At 41.1% G+C, this 21,263-nt stretch overlaps 1 protein-coding gene across 3 annotated transcripts in view; it reads right to left on the bottom strand.

Moving 5' to 3' along the window:
• Positions 1 to 21,263, bottom strand: part of ntm (neurotrimin) — a 447,919-nt gene that overhangs the window by 46,740 nt on the left and 379,916 nt on the right. For all 3 annotated transcript variants that reach the window (XM_084029505.1, XM_084029506.1, XM_084029504.1), the window contains one exon: positions 7,596 to 7,828. In XM_084029505.1, coding sequence (XP_083885631.1) covers positions 7,596 to 7,828 — 233 coding nt within the window. The remainder of the gene's footprint in view (positions 1 to 7,595; positions 7,829 to 21,263) is intronic.

Raw genomic sequence — 21,263 nt, 5'->3', positions numbered from 1 at the left:
CACCTATGACGTGCCCTTTACCCTCTAGTGTTACTTTGCTCTGGACAGCCTGTCAGTTTCTTCTTCACCGTGGCTTTTCAAGATAAACCTCCATCGCTCAATACATACATCTGGTCTCTTTTAAAAATAAACTTCCAACATAGCCTGCTTAGGGATAGAGTAAGGTTTACTCTATCCCCACAAAGTTGTTGACGTTGGTTGTCATGGGGCACAACACGCAGTCTGTTTGTTTGACCCTTCACCCATTACACCCATGCTACTACTACTATACACGGTGCATCCTATCACACGGACGCCAAGTTGCACTTACCTAACAACAGGATTTGGGAGTGAGAACAGGTTTGCAGAGAAAAAAAAATAATTCATGACCATTTTAGGTATTCAATGTCATGGCAATACGTAAAATTATTTATTATTATTATCATGTATTGTTTGTTTGGAGAGTCTGGTGTGGAGGATTTGTATGCTGTATGCCTACCAAAACATGTTTAATAAATGTCCCCATAAGAACTAAAAATTGATCACATGGAATAAGGCTTGAAACCAAAATGTTGGATAAACCAACACACTGACATCATCATATTCAGGCTCCAACACAAAACATATTTGAAGGTCTACTCTACAATACAGTATTTGTTGTGATAAACAAGATTTCTGTGTGGGTTGTGAAAAAAAGAAGAAAATAAGAAAACTTGTAATAGACTATGCTTGAGGGCTTTTCTGTCCACCCTACTAGAAGGAAAGCTGAAAGATGGGCTTCAGTCAGGTGGCAAATACTTTCATTCCCTGTGTTGTTTGGTAGAGTGGCGGCAACAGCAGCACATACAGTAACCTCACACATTATATTCAGACCTTTACTGGATGAGTATTTTCTTGGCTGCCTCAGCAAACCCACTTTTCTCCTGCTTTTGCTGACATTAAACCAACAATGAGTTAAGACTATATCCAAGTTTTGGTTTTCATTCAAAGTTCAAGCTTTGTATTGTATAGAATGGGTAGATGTTAACGCAAGACTGCAGGAAGCTTTTAACATCTATCATGGATTGTGTTGTTTTAGAAATTGATGCAATTTGAAAATATGGCACATTTGAAAAATGTTATAACTTGAAACATTTCTTTATCGGAATCCACCTGTGGTCACAAAGCCCTTACAAGGAAACCTTCTCCTTCAGCACAGCTGGCACTTCACTTTCCGTGATGAGCTACAGATTATATAGAGAGACAATCAAAGAAGTGACCACTGCGATCACTGGAGTTCAGTTATACCTGCTTAGACACATCTGTGTGCAGAGTGCAAATGAGTGCAAGTGAGGTCTTGGCTGCTGTGTGGGCGACTCCAAACCGTACCTGCTATCTGGTTCAAGACGGTCACTTCACTGCTCTTATAGCCGAGAGCTAGGCCAATCACAATAACAGTTGAAGAGATGCTGCTTCAGAAAATCATACCGTTGTCTGGATGTGGCAGAGTGACGTGACATGTCACTGGACACCAAAATAGCACGCAGACTTACAAAGAGAATGTTACAGTCAGGAAGTCAAGAAACTACCTGTTGTGCTGCCAAAAAAATCGGACCCAACATTTCTCTTCAGCCAGTTCTTTTGGCATTCTTTTAATACATTAAATGGAACAATTTTAAAACAAATGTTTTTTTTGTTTTTTTATTAAAATATGCAGGCACTATTAACTGATTCCATGCATTAAGCCTACATGCATTTGCCTGACCGGAGTCACTACTTCATGACTCCTTAAATTTATGGCTATATTAGAGTGATAGCACATGTAGACACACAGTCGGCGTGTGTTAAAGATGGACTAAGCTAAAACTCTTCACTTTGTTTCACAAATTCTGTGAAACTGACACCATGTTCATTCCTGCTTGTGCCTTTTCACTGTTTTTTTATCTCCCTCAGATACACAGATATCGTGGTGCATATTGTAGATGATTTCTTGCAATACATTGTGTATCGCAGAATCATGATATCATTGTTTCACACATCCTGTGCACAATATTGTGATATTATCGTATTGTGAGTTTCTCTGTGATTCCCACCCCTAGTTGAGATCAGATTTGGAAAGGTGCTCATTTGGACATTTCCTTATATGCAGATCGTTGTCATGGCAGATTGGCTAACACCCCATCTGGACTGTAATGGGGTTTAAGGCACTTTAAAGTCAATTGGGTATGAGACATGTTACAGAAAACCTGCTAAGCTTCAAGCTGTTTGGCCATTTAGCAGTCGCTGATGATTGGGTCGATACAGCAGTGTACCCTGTTAGAGGGTTAGCCAAACACAACAATAAAAGTTGGCCAAATAAGAACCAGTGATGTAGTAAAGCCTTGTAAAAGTCTATTTAAACTCGAAAATCGATGATGTATGTGGGGAAACTGGCTTAAAGTTGTCGTGTAAGATACATCTTAGCTTAGTCAAACACATTTTCAAACCTATAAAAGTGGGATGCAGCGAAAGGTCTAGAGGTACTGGTACTGGTAGTTCCATTAGCTGTCAATCACACTGTTAGCACCGTTAGCCAAACACACCACAAACTGTTATCCCTTGACTGTGGGTGCAGAGTTGAAAATGAACAGTCTGCAATGCACTCAGCTGTGTGATGAACTCTGAACTGAGGACCAGTTATGAGAAGTGAGTCAGTATGGCATTATAAAGGCCTGTGTCCACATAGCGCCCCCTTTTCTGTCAGAAAAGCCTTCACAGGTGCTTCATCCCACTGTTTCATTAATAAAATGCTTTTTTTTTTAATGTTTTTTTTTATCACCAATATATTGACAGTATTTCACCACTCTAACTGCCCTTGCTTGATGGACTAGCATCTCCCCGTTGCCTTTATTATCTAATTGGGCTACTATCTGTTTGATTGCATTGCTTTTTTTCACCATAAGCACTATATGCGTAAGGATATCCATATGAATGGATGAGCATGTCAACTCAATCTCAATGTGACGTTAGAACACAGAACGATCCGTCGGAGACAACCGTACAGTGATAAAAGCACAACACTCAGGATATAAGGAGCGCTCCGAACAAAGAAAATTGTGCTCATGAAGCTGGTTTCCCTGATCACGTCATTAGAGTTGCTGTTTCATTTCCATTCTGTAGAGGCGGTATACGTCTCTCCTTATTGGGATAAATTGTTCCCAATAAGGAGAGACGTATACCGCCTAAAGATGCTTGTGTTTGGAAAAAAGGCCATTACGTGGACACCGGCTCTAAAGCAGTAATAAAGGGTGTTTTGAGAAAGTGTTAGTTACCACAACCATGAGAAGTCCTTGAGCATTGAATTCAAAATTGAATGCAGCTCACTGCAGCAGGATGTGAGATTAATCACGGACAGACACAGAGATGCACACACACTCTTCTGCAGATGGGACTGACTGCACGATCCTTCTGGCGGAGATCATGCGGCCCATAATTAAACAAAATAAAGACTGTCCAGGGACACACTGATGCATGTTTATCGTTCCCTTCTAATCTGTGATCAGACTTTAAACACTCCAGTTCAAGGTTCTCCAAACTACTGTGGGTAAACTCTCTGCTGAGATCTTACATGTTGTAAATAATCGATGAAGTCATCTGAATCAGACACTGCTGTTTGACATCAGACGAGTGATTGCGATCGGGCACGGTTCCAGGGACTGACTGCTCATGCTGGAGAGCTCAACAACCTGTTTAAAATATTCTAAAGGAGAGGGAGGAGAGCCAGGTCCCTATAATGAGCTCTCTTTAAAACCACAAACAAGTGCTTATCTCCTACACAAAAGTTGACACCACTGTGCTTATGTCGCTGGTTTCCTTGATCATGTCATTAGAGAAAGCTGTTTAATTTATATTCTGCTGCAGCAAAATAATGACTTTGCATGGAGCACAGTGAGCTCATGGCTTTAAAGAACAGCCCATGCATAAATGCAGTGATCTAGTTAGTGTCTGGGTTTAAAGACAATCCTACTGCAGATACATTAAAAAACATTCCAAACAACCTTGACTGTTTTGTTCTTGGACATTTTAAATGAACTGCCAAGTTACAGTGACAGCACAGTATAATTTATATTACCAACATTAATTCTCAACTTCTCAGGTGCATGTATATATAACCCTTCAAAGATTATTGCAAAGGTTGTTTTATTGGCTAGAATGTCAGCTGAATGATAAATGTCACACAAACAATGTCAGACCACAACCTGAGATGGAGGATTGAGACCGAAGGCTATTCATAGACAGGTTTTCATTGTCCATCATTCATATCATCAGCAGATCTCCAGGCTTCAGGATTGTGATGAAGATTTTGGTTCCATATTTTCACAGTTTCATTTTCTTAAAAGTTTAAAGATGAGGGGAACAAACCCATAAAATAACTTAATATAACCCTCCATGATATAGGTCAATGTGGTGGTTAAAGATATCTCAGCACCAGTCAACATGTTCCAAGTCAAGAAACCCAGACCCTGCGTGGATGTTCATGTGCTCACTCCTGCCCCTTGACCTGACCTCTTTGCTACGTTGCATATGTATGTGCATGTGTATGAGCTGTTATCCGTTAGCAGCTGGTGGGCAGGAAAGTCAGCTCACAGCTGACTTACATTATGATGAGTTCATGCTCGATTCAGTAGAGATTAATATTGGGCCAAAGACTGTATATAAAAGTGGATGTGGTCATCATGATGTCACCTATTGGATTGTAGATTACGGTTTTGAAACCTCGAGTTTGACATTTTGGCCGTTGCCATCTTGGAATTTTTGCAACCAGTGAAGGAAGTGACCAAATTTGGACTGTGGAGGAGCGACGGGTGGATCTGACAAACACAAGCAGCAGAGCACCCCTAAAAGCAACCTTTCTGGATCTGGATCCATCTGGATTCTGGTGTGAAGCTGCTAACAAGGTGAGTTTCATAATTCAAGGTCATCTTTACAGCTAAGTGTTCTAAGCTAAGTCATCTCTGTAGCTAATTGCGTGGTAGCGTAGTAGTGACGGTAGCAATGGTACCACGCCCTAAAGCATGGCCTGCTTCATGGTCTTTTTTTACTCTAAATAGACCATCATTTGACAATTATTTTTTTTGCATACAGAAATAAGTCTCCCCCTGATGGCCAGTAGAGAGAATGCAAGCTTAAGCCACTTCAGTGTTACAGCTTCACTAAGAACTGGAGGTTGCCGCCTGGTGATACCCAAGTTCAGGGATCAGGAAATAACAAATGATATTGGGACATCTCTAGAAGGAATACACACAGAAATTAATTAAACACTACAGTGGAATTAAGGATTAAGACTGGCTCTTGGAAGTGTGTTCCGTTTTAACATTCTGTCGAAGATACAGGAACTCTTCATTTCCATCTCATTTAAAATGACAGATGGGGTAGATGGTTCAAATAATATCAGTAATCTGATAAGAAGAGCAGATAATAGGTAACCCCACTTGTGTGTTGAGCCCAGCTGTTCTTCATAGACTGCCTCTCCAGACCTCAGCAGACCTACATAGCACCACAATGCTCTGATGTGGGTAAAGAGTGATCATGTCAGTGTTTAAAAGTGCTTAGTGCTTAATTGAAATCCTTTGCCCATGGCCATGTGATGCTATCCCCTAGTTAAATTGTTTTTAGCACACACACACACACACACACACACACACACACACACACACACACACACACACACACACACACACACACACACACAAGGCGTTGGCTCATCAGTTAAACTAATGTCTGCTCCTCTGACTGGATGATGTACCTAGCGTCTATGTATATTCAGTATATGGGCCTATTGTGATGCTGGCCCATATGTCTCATGAATGTTAAGCAGACTATGAATTTTTTAATTTATATTCAAATTGTGCCCTCTGCAGAGGCAGAGATTGCTTCAGCTTTCTGAGGACAGTAACAGTTTGTCATTTTCTTCGCATTATGTCACAATGACAACTAAGATGAGACTTCTTTCTTTCACGTATGTGGAATCTGTGCAGAATCCCGCACAGTGCACAATAATGTACGAGATGTATGTTCCTGTCAGCAGTAGGCCTGTTCGATTAATCGATTTTAAATCGTAATCGTGATTATGTAGTTAGGACGATGTTAAAAACGTGAAAATCGTAAAATCGATTTTTCAAAAAGTTAAAGTTCTGCACTTTATTCATTCATTTTTGTTAAATGGACACACCTTAAGATACATGTGGAAGTGAGGTTTTTCTCTTAATCCCAAAGGGATTGTTTTGGTTTACCAGAGGTCTACAAGAAGATAACATGGAGCAAAGCCAGACGGCAAAAGTTCCTTAATTGTTCTTTATATTAATCCCTTGAGGGATTTTTTGTTTAATAAGAGCAAGGTTTGCACTCAAATCCCAATGGGGAAATTATTTGCAAAATGTTCAATAAAAAACAGCATATTTGAAATAATTTCTTAGCCTTTTGTCATTTCACAAAATAATCGTGATAGTAATCGAAAATCCGATTTTGAGAGAAGATAATCGGGATTTTATTTTTGGGCAAAATCGAACAGCCCTAGTCAGCAGTTGTATATACAAGAGGAGGTACTTTGGTTTTGTTTGTAAGAAGATATGACATTTAAAAAGATCATTATCTGTTTCTTCAAAAGTTAGTAGTTCTGTGTCGGTGTGCACTATTATTACCACGAACAAAAAGCGTTTCTTCTCTGGTGTGTCAATCAAAGGTGTTACTTGAATATCAGAGGTCTATGTAAGTATCATGATTGCCATAGGAATAAAAACAATCTTCACATATCATCACAGGATGTTGACAGGGTGCAACTGCCAATGAGCCTGATTTAATCAGTATAATACAATGATTATACTTTTTTAAACAAAAATAATAAGTGAATGTTGCTTACTACTTCCATAATTCCATAATTACGTTAGAAATAAAAACAAACTTGCTTTTAAAATGCAGGATTGGCATCATGTTGTAGAGAAAATGAGGAGCAAAAGAAACCCAAACCTGACCAGAAATTATATTTCTACCGAAGTTGAGCACAGCATCCTATGAACGGCACTTTATGTTACATTGACCATCTGCATATCAAATTGGGAGCATTAAACTTTGCCCTGATGCTGTGTGTATTCAGCAAAGTGCACCTCACTGTGTCTTGCATCTCTATGAGGAAGCTCATCGCATCTACACACATCATTTTAGCCAAAGGATCTTAACATCTGGTATTCCCCATTAACCTCACCTCACGCAGTGAATGAGGAACACACTCCCCTCCCTCTCCTCGAGCAAGGCATTTAGCCTCTAATTGCTCCAGTGGAGCAATGACTGAGGAAATGAGATTCAAGAAAACGAGAGCACACGCCTAGTTTTACTCTGGTTTGTTCACTTATGCCCTCGTGTGCTGGTGCTCAGGAATAACATCAATCATACAGAGGAGAACAATATTACATCTGTATATGTGTGTGATACTGATGATTGTGTACATTAACTGGCATGTTGATGTTTTTTGACAGTGTTACCTGAGACTACAGGATACAGATTAATTGGTGATAGATATGTAAAAATACATTTTTAATTAATTATTTTATAGAAAGTCAGTTATATTGCATTATGTGCTGTTATAATTTAGCAGTAGTTACCTTGGACGAGGATGTGGACTGAGGTGGTTCTTGGTCGACTGCTTGTCTGGACTGCACACACATACTGCCCCTCATCTGCCATGTCCACGTTTTCAATCTTGATGGTAAACTCCTCTTGATTAAGGGTCACCAGACTGACCCTGGAATCCACCGACCATTTGTCCTCTCCAGCATACAGTATGCTGGAGCGGTTTAGCCATGCTGTGTGTGTGACGACGTCCCCCTGTGCACACCTGTGAAGTGAGAAAACAAAACAGCTTTTACCAAAGTATTCTTGAAGGATGAACTGAGGAATTGACAGGGGCAACAAACGTCAAATGTCAGATTTGTATCCAGTGTTCTTGCTTGACATTGTGTCAATTGACAATTGTATTCAATTCAACACAGATAATAGGTACATGACTCAGTGCAGCTCATAAAAACAGACAAATAATACATTAAAATATGTAATATAAGAGCATCTCAATTACACATTTAAACTATGTAATAATGAAGTCCTACAGTGCTTCCAGCTGCTGATGGCTGCCTTCCTTCTTTGAAAGTGCTTGGCTGATGCTTGCTGGACTACTGAATGTGCTTATGAGATTCAACATCCTCAGGTGTGCTGTTGCTGAGGTGAGATGTCCTACACCTGAATCACTGGACTATCTGTCTGAGGAGGGGGGGTCTGATACGTGAGGCACATATGAGGGAGACACAGGGAAAATCACAGCCACTGATCTAAAACCTGTTCGTCCAACTGTCCCCTCTGGAGGATGGACCATGTGTCCCCAGTCACACTGAACTCTCCCATTCAGTTGGTACCAAAGAATTTAAAGAGTATCTGCTCAATGATTTCTCATCAACCCAAACCCCGAGTCAAGTACCATTCCTTCTGTCTTAGCGATATTTAAAACCAGGTATGTTCCCGAGGCTCGGGACGCCCACCTCAGCCTGCAGGCTGATTCATCAGCATTCCTATCAAGCCTGCCACTGTTGTGTCATCAGCATATTTATTTCAAATCAAATTTACAATCACAGGCAAACTCTTTATTATTCATTGCACATTTTTTTGTGTTGGCTGGGGTGGACAATCATCCCACTGATTAGGAGGAACTAATCAGTGAAACCAGTTGGTGTAATGTTGGGTTGAGGTGAAAACTTTCCCCACTGCAGAAAAGGCTCAGTATAAAGGCAGAGCCGACGCTGTAAGACAGTGGAGTAGTGGTGTGCAACACTGCAAGATTTGGTATCGATCCGATACCAAGTACAGACAAGGCCAGTATCACAGATACAGATACCTTTTTAATAATTAAGGTGATTGCATTATCAAATTGCTGTATCTTAATGAATTTTCATGACCTTTGAGTGTTTTGGGGATTTTTCCTTTAAAGTATTAATTAGTTAAAACCCAGGACAGAATTTGGGCAAAGTTTATATGTTTTTTCAATTAGAATGCGTGTGCTTGCTTGTTTGCCTGGCGCTGCTGAGTCATGTGACGGTACAACATCAAATCACAAGGAGGAGGAGGAGCGAAGTGTGCTGCTCGTGGTGTGAGGAGCAGCACTTGAAAGCAGCAAACACAGCATGACAGGTCGCCACTTTGATGAAACCGCCGCAGTGCATACAGGAGACAAACTGAAACTCACGTATCAATCTCATTACATGATCAATAGCAATAGCAACGTTGGTATCGATAATAAAGATATTTGGATCAATCCGCCCACCACTACAGTAGAGTGAAGCCGGCATGCGGCAGTGGAATGTGGACAGAACGGCTCAACACATCAGACACTTTTGCACTGCGAATAAAGGCTTAAACCAATCACATTGTGGTAGAGGTCGATTTGCGCCTCTATGTACAGCCAACTTTATTAGTCCTTGACAAAGGCAGCACAGACCAGATCCACCCCTTCCTTTCTAACCTATCACAATAACAGCCCCAGATATTATATTCAAAGCCGAATCTTTTGCAATTTAGTGTAATTTATTTGTCACGCCACCAGTAGGAAAAGGCCTTTATGTGGAATACAGATCTCTATATTAAACAGTTGCAATTAGTGGATATGAACTGGTTGGTTGTAATTGAAAATACATTGCCCATCCTATTTAAAATTCCTTACTAATACATGCGGCCACTATCAGACACACCACCATTTGTCTTTTACTTCAATACTACGTTGTCTGTATTATAATTGTGTGAATTATGCAAAGTACTGATATGGGTCATTATACAATATTGGCAACATAAGTGCCGTTCCCAATTCAGTAATGAGACGGTGACATTTTAATAATAATATTCAACATCAGAATGGAAATATGAATAGCATTTGAGGTATTAGCAATCATGTTAACAGCTTGCTTGGAATATTGACAATGTTTCAATAAGCTCGGTATCACGACACATTGTCAATATGCAAACCAGGCTCTCCAGCAGCCATGTTGTTCCGTTTGTTAATCTGCCCACACACTTGGTTGGAGATATTCAGAAAGGACTGAGACAATGAGCGGAGAACTGCACCGCTGAGCTCCGCAGCAATCTCAACAGATTGGTTTCAGCAGTCACAAAATGTTGCTTTGATACAGGAGCTGGGTCACCGGTTTGACTGGTTCCACAGAGCACGCACATCTGCTGCCGTTCCACGACGCAGAGTTTTGCATCCCGCAGATCGAGCGCTGCCAAAAGGTAATACATGTAAAAAAGCTGCACTTACAAGGTTGCCAATAGAGGGAGGAAATCCTACTTTGCAAAATAAACATAAAAAACTGTGCTTTTGGCTGCCAAGTGCCTGTTCATTATCTGGGTTTATTTAACTCTGGGTAGCCTAATTTCCCAACGTTCAGTAGGGCAGTGGGCCATTTGAACATTAACGGTTTAAAATGGTGAAAATGTAACTGGAGCTCAACCCGTTGCAGCAGAGAGACTCTCAGCTCCATTTACGCTGTCACAGCTTTTGTTACAGCATCAGTCACTTCCACTTCAGTGGCGGCAGTAGGGTCAATGGCATCCTTGGGGCATTTGTGGTGCTATGGCGGGGAACAGTGTGTGTGTGTGTGTGTGTGTGTGTGTGTGTGCACATGTGCAATCAATAAGGTTTTCAAAAGTAATGGATCACATTGTATGTGAGATGTGTCGAGGGATCAATTTACTATGACAAAGTGGATTCAAAGTAGCAACGTCTACTGCAAACTAATTTCTCTGAGCTGCAAATGTATTCACACTATTAACCTTTATAAATAACAGCAGCAACAGAAGGGTTTTAACTGTTTGCCCTACAACATTTCTGAAGAATTAAACGGCTGGTTTGCATGATATCATCTTTTAAAGGGTGATTTAACGTCCCTTTAGTATCTTGTTTCTGGTGTTTAGTCTTTAAAGCTGCCATTCCAATGCCAAAATAAATCCCCAAAATATATGTTTTCATATTTTTACATAAATTCTATCAATTATGTATATTATTATATCTATTTCTTCCTGGAAAACAAAATATTACACATGGTTACATCATCTAGTATCCAATACATTTCATGAACTCCATCCATTAATCAGTCAGCAACTTTGAGAAGCCTGCAGCTGGAGAACGTCTTGAGTTAAACTTGCGTTAGCTGTGTCAGATGTGTTTGCATGTTCTGACAAAAGTTGAGACCTTACTACTTAATTCGGATTGTGCACGAGTGCTTGGGCATTTTGATACATTACTTTGATATTCAATATTACATCATATATGCGATGCACATTTTATTTTCTTCCAATCCTTTCCAGCTTGTTTGTTTGCTGTGGCTGAGTGAGTGGCCACAGCAGGAAATCATTATGTTATTCCTGTCAGAAATACATCACCCTTTGTAAACTTTCTCCTATTTTTTTTAAAGGCGAGAACATCGGTAGAAAGTGTCAGAAGTTACTATACATCATTACCAACCGCTGAGATGGCTGGATTTTTGTCTAAGGCTATAGTGCAACACAAACTAGGAGGGAATCAGTGTACATTTCACAACAAGATTCTGATTGTGTGGCTTTCAAAGAATTCCTCCTCTTGTTTACTGATTGGCCTTGAAGGTCGAGGCTATGCTCGGTGCCTCCTACAGAAACACAGCCTTCAGTGATTTGTGTTTCATTTAAAAGGGTCGGTGACACAGTTGACGCTTTCCTGGTGATTTCCAATTCATGAGTCATGTTTTGTGAGTGGGAGTGCTGCCTCTTTGAGCTGGATGAAAGACCATGTCCGAAGATATGAAGAAGGAGAGCGTGGAAGCAGCTCCAGTGCCTCTTGCGATGAGTATTCTGGTGAATAGTATGTTTGCAGAGTTTCTCAGTCTACATGTACAGAAATGCTCATTCACATTGTTGCATGCATGTTTATTCAGCTTAAAGTGGTGGTTTATGGTAGTTGCACAGTGGACAGACACACGACAGCATTTAGACTGTATAGGGTAGTGTTATGGTTCAGTCAATGGCTGCGTTTCGGATCGCATGCATTTGCGCCTATGAATGCACGATACTTGAGAGGATCCGCCGGAACTCGTCATAAACACGTCAAGTTCCCGCCACGTCAAGTCGGACACAGGTGCATTTCACTGACTTTTTTTTTTTTAAACTTTATTCATAATTATATACAGAACAAAAACTGTCGAGCCAGGGGAAACTTCACGGACTTTGCACAAAGAATATGGCCTGCCCAGTGGCGCTGGCTTTCTTCGTCGCTGACGAATTCGAGCCGAGGCATTTGAACTCCCCTTGTTGACGGAGGCTGAGGAATTTTCTCACATGGGAAATACCACGTGGTAATTCTAACCAACTAGGGCAACAGAAAAGCATGCGGAGGGAGGTACCCTGGAGATCCCGCGAGTTTTTAAAGCCATGTGACATGTCACAAAGGGAAGTTATCACCAGCATTTCTGACGTTTTTATCCCAGAATGCCTTGTTTTGCGAGGCAAATGCATGCGCATGAATGATTGGAAACGCGCCTATTGTCTGCTAGGGAGTAGGTGTGGTTTTAGCTTGATTGACAGGGTGAGACTGACGCGCAAACATGAGGGGTGTGGTGTTTGACTCTATCAAGCCCAACAGGCTGCAGGTGGTAATCGATTACGCCCAGCAAGCTGCAGGAACACATTAGGCTCATTCGAGATGAACTGCACCTCGCCTGGGAAGTAGACGAGAGCAGGCGGAGCAGCAGGAGGCGGAGCCTGAAAGCTCCGTTCCAGTCGGACAGTTTCATCGGCTATCGAAGATTTGAAAGGAAGTCATAGAAAAAGTTACATCCTGTTAGACTTGATCTGTAGGCTATCTGTAGTTTGTGACCACATTCACATTTATTTATATTTGTCCATCAATTTCTGTGGAAATCAGAATCAGAATATTTATTAATCCCTCTGGAAATTGTACAGCAGCTTTATAAGAGAAAGAGAAGAAAGAAAGCGTCAAATAAGTATAAAAATATTACGTATAAAATAATGCCACTAAACATAAGTAATGTATGAACATAATGTATGTATATAAAACACTATACAGTAGTGTATCTGCTGTTGAGGTAGTATCATATAATCTAGTGCACATAAGTAAAGTTTGACAGTTAAACTGTATTAAATGTGTATCTGTTTTTTTTTTTAAATGACTGCCTCTTAAAGCACACCATAGGTTAATTGCTCATTTTGATAAGGGCTATATAAATAACCTCTTTTATTGTTGTTATTATGATTATAATTAATATTATCAACCAACATGAGACTAACAGCCCACGATCGAGCGTTAAATATTAAGACTAAGGAAATTGGCATTTTCTACTAAACTTGCTGTTTGGTGTCAAAACTAAGAGCCAATCAGCTCGTAAAAGAGGCGAGAGCCAGGCGTTAGCATCTAACAAATGCGGCCACCTTGATCTCGTGAGATTATCATTATCATTATCATTGCCCACATGTGCATGACGTCAGAGCAAGTCGGGATCAAGTCGGACACGAAACTAACCGGCATGCATTGTGTGGCGATTGCCGGCGATCGAACCAGTAGGCTCATCTTGAATGAGCCTACTGGTTCTCCTGTTGATTCCTGGTCATTACCCTGTGACATTGAGCAAAGGCAATGTGCAGGGTTCACCTGGACCGGTAACCAGTCTATAACATGTAGAGAAAGACAACTATTCACACTCACATTCACACCTACAGGACATTTAGAGTCATCAATGAACCTATCCCCATCCTGCATCTCTTTGGACATAGCAATTCACCCCCGTACAGTTGTCATGAACAGGGGTATTTTCTATAGAGACCAACATTTTTTTGGACCACTGTTTCTGTTGTAAAGTGGGTATTTCAACATGGTGGTCTATGAGGATTGACTCTCTTTTAAGTGTCTATTTGAGGACCTGCAGTTTTTAGCTCTAATGTGCTAACTTCATTTCACAGTATTGGATGTCCCTTAAATAACACATTATCAAGCAATCATCATCACTGCATATCTATGTATGACAAATATACTGCAAAATAATTATTTATTTTTCACAGCTTACCTTTGGTTTATGTGGAGTCTATTGAAAAAGTCCCTCTCTAGAGCATTGTTTGGTTTGTCCGTTTTGGGCTACCGTACAAACATGCATGGTGGATTCCGTGGAGGACCGGCGCCCTATGTGTTCATGGAGGGCTTATTCTAAGCTGACACAAAAGTTGCCGAGTGATTACTCATCTAGGTGATTGTACACTAATGGAAACTTGAATATGAATGAATATTATATTCCACTTCTTCCAATCAATTCTCATAAACAAACACAGAGATCCCTTAAATTAGCTGGCGTTACATCCCCAGAAGTCAAAATGTTCAGCTCTAATTGGATCCTCTTGATCTTCTTGAATAAATATTTTTAGAACTTTCATGAAAAGCATATCTGCTATTGACGTAGGATGTTATTGTTATAAAACCGATATGCCTCAACAGCTAAATCCCCAAGAGAGCAGCAAGAAGAAAAACCATGGGATAAATATTTTACATACCATATTTCCTCCTCTTATCGCTTCTGCACAGATGGCAAACACAATTTAATCCCAAAAAATTGTCAATCCTCTCAAAAGCATGAAAGGAGGAAGGGGAAGGGGAGATGTGAGATTGGGAGGTGAAACTGTAACCGTGAGCAAACAGCTCCTCCGCTCTCCTCCCCGTGTGCTTCCTGACAGCAGCCATCATTAAAAATACATGACACTTGTTGCTCCACAATTAGATGTCGCTGGTAGACATTATTTACACTGTGGATCAATTGAGTTCATGTTTAAAGCTATGTCATCAGTAGCTCTGCTGCCAGGAGTGCAACCTTCATCTCTTTCAACATTCAGCCACTGAATAGATCCACATTAACTGACTCAGATGCAGTCAAACTGAACTTAAAAAAAAAACACTTAAGATAAATATTCCCCTTTTAATGCATATCTGAAAGGACTACTCCACCGATGGAAACATTAATTTGTATTGAAAGTGGGTCATATTTTATAGACGAAATAAAAAAATACATTTAGAATTTGGTGCCTTCTTTACAGAGAAAGGTGACTTTTTGGCGCATGTGGATGGAAAACCACAACCCCCACAATGCACAGCTTGGCAGGTCACTCCCACTGATGCGGATGCAGAGCTGGGACAGGGCAGCATTTTTTATTCTAAAATTACCGGTCCAGTTCCGCTCACACCCCGAATCTGAAGTGAGGTCCCACCACTGGTCTGTAATAGGTCTGTAGTCTCAGTGGGTCCCACCACTGGTCTGTAATAGGTCTGTCGTCTCAGTGGGTCCCGCCCACTATAGGCGGGTTGAAAACATGAGGAACTAGTGTTGTAGTCTTACCCCCTCTAACCAAAGCAGCCTTCGTTGACGCAACATGTTGATATTTGCATCATCGGAGGCTCCTTTTCAGAATAGAAATATGGAGATCTTGGGAATATGTCTCTGGGGAAAATGAGGGAATGGTGCACGACCTTTCAAAAATACTACCGGGTTTCTAACGATACAAAGCTTAATGCAAATGGGTGAAGTATCCCTTTAAGGGGATGTAAGCTTGGTTTACAGACAGTAAAGAAGGAAATGTGTTTTCAAGAAGCCCATAACACTTAACAGATAGATAGAGACAACACTTAATTATGGTCAGAATGATCCGATTACTCATGAGTAAAGGCGGACGCCATATGGCCACACAAACAGCTCTTTTCACAGTCGGATTTTGCAAACCTGCTGTCCCATTCTCTGTGGGTTTTGGTTGATTTAGTGTGATAATAATTAGGTATAATGTGTTCTTTTTCGGAGCCCGGGAACTGTCCCTCAGACCACAGGGATATCCCACCTCGCCATCTTGGATGATTTGGTTCTGCTGTGTTTCGGTGAAGAGCTCTTTGTCATCACTTAGTCGTATCTCTTCCTCGACTCGTTCTCCCTACATCACTTCTCTGCACCTGAATGTTGCCAGAAGGGAAACTCCATCCTTGAAAAGACTGCATCACATCATTTGAAGATGCGTGGAAGTGTGCTATCAAACAGGCTCCATCAACGTGTATCAATGTGTGTGTGGGATTTACATCATATGAAGCAGTAACGCAAAGCATGACATGCTCAAAAATACAATTGAGATCAAATGAAATACATTGGTACTTTTGAGGGGAAGTGGTATTTGAAGTCATGATTGTTGCCAAATGTGCAGCTTTAATGTCTGACTGTGAAGTCAGCTTCTCAGATCTACCACTAAAGTATTGTATTCCTTTATAATAAGCAACATTCATGCATTTACATGGGGAGGCTTTAGCTCAGTGGGTCCTTCTGTCTGAAGTGTCTTTGAGCGAGACACTGAACCCCAGTTTGATCTGATCCTAAATGCTTGGTAGACGAAACGCAGTGGTCACATTGCATGTATGTGTATGACAAAATAAAGTACACAATGAAATAAAGAAAAATAAAATATATTTTAATTTTTTTAAGAATTAACAAAGCTAATTCATCATAATTCTTAGATTATGATGTCCTGCTTCAACAGACCAAAGTGTGTTTTATGCTATAATTTCCAGTTCACTTGGTGAACCATTCATCAGACATTCATTGGATAAAGAGAATTTCAACAAATAACCGATAATATATTTCAAAGGTGCCTCTAAAAAATAAGCATTGAGTCTATTCGACAACAACAAATAAAAACTCCCGATCGTTGGTCAGTGTCGGTTAAACGTTAAAATATTTGTGTGTGTGGTGTATATTGTTGACCAGCAGAGCTCAGTGCCAACCATCATGGCAGAGAGTCCTGTTGCAGGTTTCATTTTAGCCATCTAGTGTGTTTTGGAGCCAGGCTTAGGATGAAATGCACCTCCCCTACGTGTCCTCTGAGTCATGGACTGGCAACCACTAACAGACAACACAACACAAGCACTGTTTGCAACTCAAGCCCAAACTTTGGTGCTGGATGTCTAAAAAATGTCAGATGTCTCCCAGCTTGTTTCCATTTGAATGACCTGCCAAAGCACAACAGACAGTTTTGGGCTGTTGGATGGAAGGTCTTTAAAGCAGGGGTTCTCAAAATTGTTGGGGCCAGGGACCCCTTACAGGGGAGAAGATTTTGCAAAGACCCCCTCATAATCTTATCACAGATTAAGAACATTTCAACTGCCGCTGGGGTTTGAGTTCTTGTGCAAGTTCTTGTGGGTGGCTTCTTACTTTTGGAATCCATTGAGCGACCAAAATAGGAAGCCTTCTGGGCTTTCTCTGAAGTTGTGGCCAGGTTCAACATCCGAGGTTTCTGGCGGGTGTATTTCTCGCTCTTTCGACTGTTTAGATTATTTAGTTTTGGCCTTAAATTCCGGGTGCTTTGTAATCAGATGTTGCTTTAGCTTTGCTGGCTTCATGGCTTAATTCGCTAGCACCTGAAACACGTACGCACTCGTGTTAAGTGATGACTTTCAGCTGAATGCATCTTGCAGTAATATCGGTAAGTGTTTGGCATCGATAATGAACACAGATGTGTTTACAAGGACGTCTGCAGGCCATGTTGGTGTTTTAAGAAGCTGCCGTCACTAAAAGCAACCACGGGGCTGAGAGTCACCAGTTAGCACGATCACTCATTAAAGAGCTGTGTTTAACAGCCAGAGCATTCATATATCTGCAAACAGGCATTGTCTATGTAAAGATATACAGTAGTGGAGTAATGAAGTAATGAGCAACACCTCTGTGTGTGTTGTTATCAGAGTTTCTCATTGCTGTGTTGCCACAGCTGTGCCAGTAGTGTGTGCTTTTAGTTCATGTCCGTGCATGTGGACGCGTCCTACTGGGCAGCGTTTACATCTGATGATGTCACCCATACCGACAACATACCAAACTCAAACTCCGACATGGTATAATGTGTACAGGACCACAGATCATGTAGTGGAAAACATCTAGGGGCCTGTATGGTCAATGTCATGCATTCATGAATGGGTCATCAAATTAAGTAAGTAAGTCAGTAAGTAAGTAAGTAAGTGTCGGAATGAAAATCGGTAATTGAATATAATTAGAATAGTAAAAAAAATCAATACTAATCAAATGCTGAAATTAATATTCCCATGTGTTTTTTTCTTGTTTTCTAACATTTTGAACAAACTTTAAAATAAAACTGAATAAAACTAAAGACATGACATGTGCAGCTGGCAGTGTACAGTACGGTGTACATTGAATATTTTACTGCCACCAACCAGTGATCGACATTCAGGCCCATCTCAGCTCGCATGTCACAACATGGCCTACCCGCATAAAGGAATGCTTTTGTCACATGAATTCTTCAATAAAGTTACCGTGCGGCAGCACTCGGTGAAATGAAAACAAAGATAGAAGTGATGCAGTCATGACAAAGATGCATTAAAAATGCACTAAAAGCTGGAATAAAACTGTCTACTAGTCTCAACAGTCTAATTCTTACCTTCATAGTAGCTCACAAGTCCCTTTGGTACAACTCCTGTTGTTTTTAAATGTGCTATACATATAAAGTTGACTTATGTATTACAAAGTCATATCCGTCGCTTCATTGACTTCATTAAAACCTCGGATGGGACGGTTTATTTGACTGTCTGAGTTGTAGGAGCCTCGGTCGGCAAGATAGTACTGAGTCCGGGTGGTTCATGGGATCGGTTGTTATCAGGGTCTGAGTTGGGGTGGTTCATGGGATCGGTTGTTATTAGGGTCTGAGTCCCGGTGGTTCATGGGATCGGTTGTTATCAGGGTTTGAGTCGGGTTGGTTCATGGGATCGGTTGTTATTAGGGTCTGAGTCTCGGTGGTTCATGGGATCGGTTGTTATTAGGGTCTGAGTCGCAGTGGTTCATGGGATCGGTTGTTATCAGGGTCTGAGTCTCGGTGGTTCATGGGATCGGTTGTTATTAGGGTCTGAGTCTCGGTGGTTCATAGGATTGGTTGTTATTAGGGTCTGAGTCGCAGTGGTTCATGGGATCGGTTTTTATCAGTGTCTGAGTCTCGGTGGTTCATGGGATCGGTTGTTATTAGGGTCTGAGTCGCAGTGGTTCATGGGATCGGTTGTTATCAGGGTCTGAGTCTCGGTGGTTCATGGGATCGGTTGTTATTAGGGTCTGAGTCTCCACAACACTCAACCTGCTGACTGGGAATGGTTCCTTCCAGCAAGTGAGCTACGAGTAGAGACAGAGAGTCGGTGAATCACTATGGATTCGGTCTCGTGGACTCTGACTCAATTTCGTGGACTCGGCCTCATGGACTCGGACTCATAGACTCGGCCTCGAGGACTCGTAGACTCGGTCTCGTGGACTCGGGTTCTTGGACAGCTATTGCAGTTCTCACGGTCGCAGCTCTGTATGTAGAACTACCACGTATAGCCAGCAGAGGCGCTAGTGGACCAGGAGACTAAAACACCATAGAACAAAATGGGCTTTCTGCCAAGCCTTGGTAATATTGTAGGTTATGAATTTGCGGCTACTGGGACAGATGACGTGAGGAAAACTTTACATTTGACGAAGAACCGACTCGTTTGGTAATCATGGTATTTCACTACTGCAATAACTTTGATAATTTCAGAAATGTGGAAGGTGTGACATTTAACTGAACGCTACACTGAGTTCAATGGGAAGATGATATAATAAGTGGTCTCCAGTACTCCAGATAAATGACTTAATATGATGCATACCACTGATGTGCATCTGAGTTGAGCTATGTGTATGAATCTATCTCTACCGACATGACTTTTGTTCCACAGGGATCAGTATGAGTGATTCATGGCACCATAAAAGCCTTGAATAAATGAATACTACAAAAAATATTACCAACCAGTGCACTATAAATCCTATATTAATATTACCTCTATAACAAAGACAGTGGTATCCCTGCTCCTCTATTAAGTTTAATGCAGTGTTCCTTGTCTTTCTTGATAAAAGGTAGGGGTCATTAAAATCTGGTCTAAAAAGAAGCCCACTGAAATCTTCATCCTTACATCCTTAACATTTAACCTCACTAACATTCCTATCCGGTGAATGACTGAACAATCCGCTCTGTCAAGTAATACCTGACATTGAATCACAGAAAGCAACAATTAGCACTTTGCCATCCAGTGGCCTTTTTGTACCATTACACTAAAGAGCAAAATGTCTTTGAGATATTCATAGGCAACAGTTAGCAAAAAAAAAAAGTTTCAATTCAGATTCACTCCTTTCATAATCATCTAAAGAGAAACAGAAGGCCGAAGAATGTCAGAGATGAATAACTGCTTGACCCTGTGCTATGAGTAAGTATCCATGTCTTCGATCTCGGTGTTGAACAAAGCGATACACAAACGCTGTCACGACCCGATGGAAAGAGTGACCTAATGTCTCGCTATAATCCCAGTGATGTATTAAGCCTCCGCAGTTATGCCGCTTGGGCCGTTAATTAGCCCAACCTAAACATTCATTAGGAGACATTTCTGTGTCAACGTACTGGTGTAGCAGGATTAAATGGTTCCATCCGACAGTCTCAGCAGGCAGGTACTCCCAGGAACCCTCTCCCCCTGAACTATCACCTGGCATCCTGCCGCCGTCCTCTCCCCACACTGCAGCTATGGCCAAGCGCTCCACTTTGTTTGTTCATTCATTCATTTGTTCCGTTGCACATTGATTGTGTTTGTTTGTCACAGAACGGCGTTGGCTCCTCTAATAACCCTAACCCGTACTGCTGTCGGGATGTGCTCTCCTCTTTTACGCTGAATGGCATGAATTTAATATCCGGTCCATTTAAGGGTCAATGTCTGTGTCTCAATGCAGACAAGAGTGACAAGGGCCTTGGTGTTCCTCTCCCCTGAGGTAATTAAGAAGGGCTGATCGATATGTAGCCTTAAGTGATGTGGATTTATTCTTTCAATTACTTTTCTAGTCTTAACTTTGTGTTTTATTGTATCAGGCTGCCGAGTGGTGTCAAGCTCCTTCTGAGTGGAGTCTCTAGACTCTTTATCTGGACTCTGTGTCTAGACTCTGTGTTGGCCTCGTTTCGTCTCCTTGTTTGCCTCCCTGCATTATTATTTTAAAAAATTTTTGTTTTGTTTGTATTTAATATTTATCTCAGCTATTGAACCACTGAAGCTGTTCCAGTGTGGCCCAGCGGAGTGAGTATGAGTTTATCATAACTCACCAGTTTACTTTATAGTTTTATTTAGTTTGTTTGTTAAACTGCAGCATTGTACTGCATATCATTTTGCAGCCTTAGTTTTTCTT

The sequence above is a fragment of the Eutrigla gurnardus genome, assembly GCF_963514095.1.
Source record: "Eutrigla gurnardus genome assembly, chromosome: 15".
NCBI classification, from domain to species: Eukaryota; Metazoa; Chordata; class Actinopteri; order Perciformes; family Triglidae; genus Eutrigla; species Eutrigla gurnardus.
This window is presented reverse-complemented; position numbering and strand designations above follow the sequence as displayed.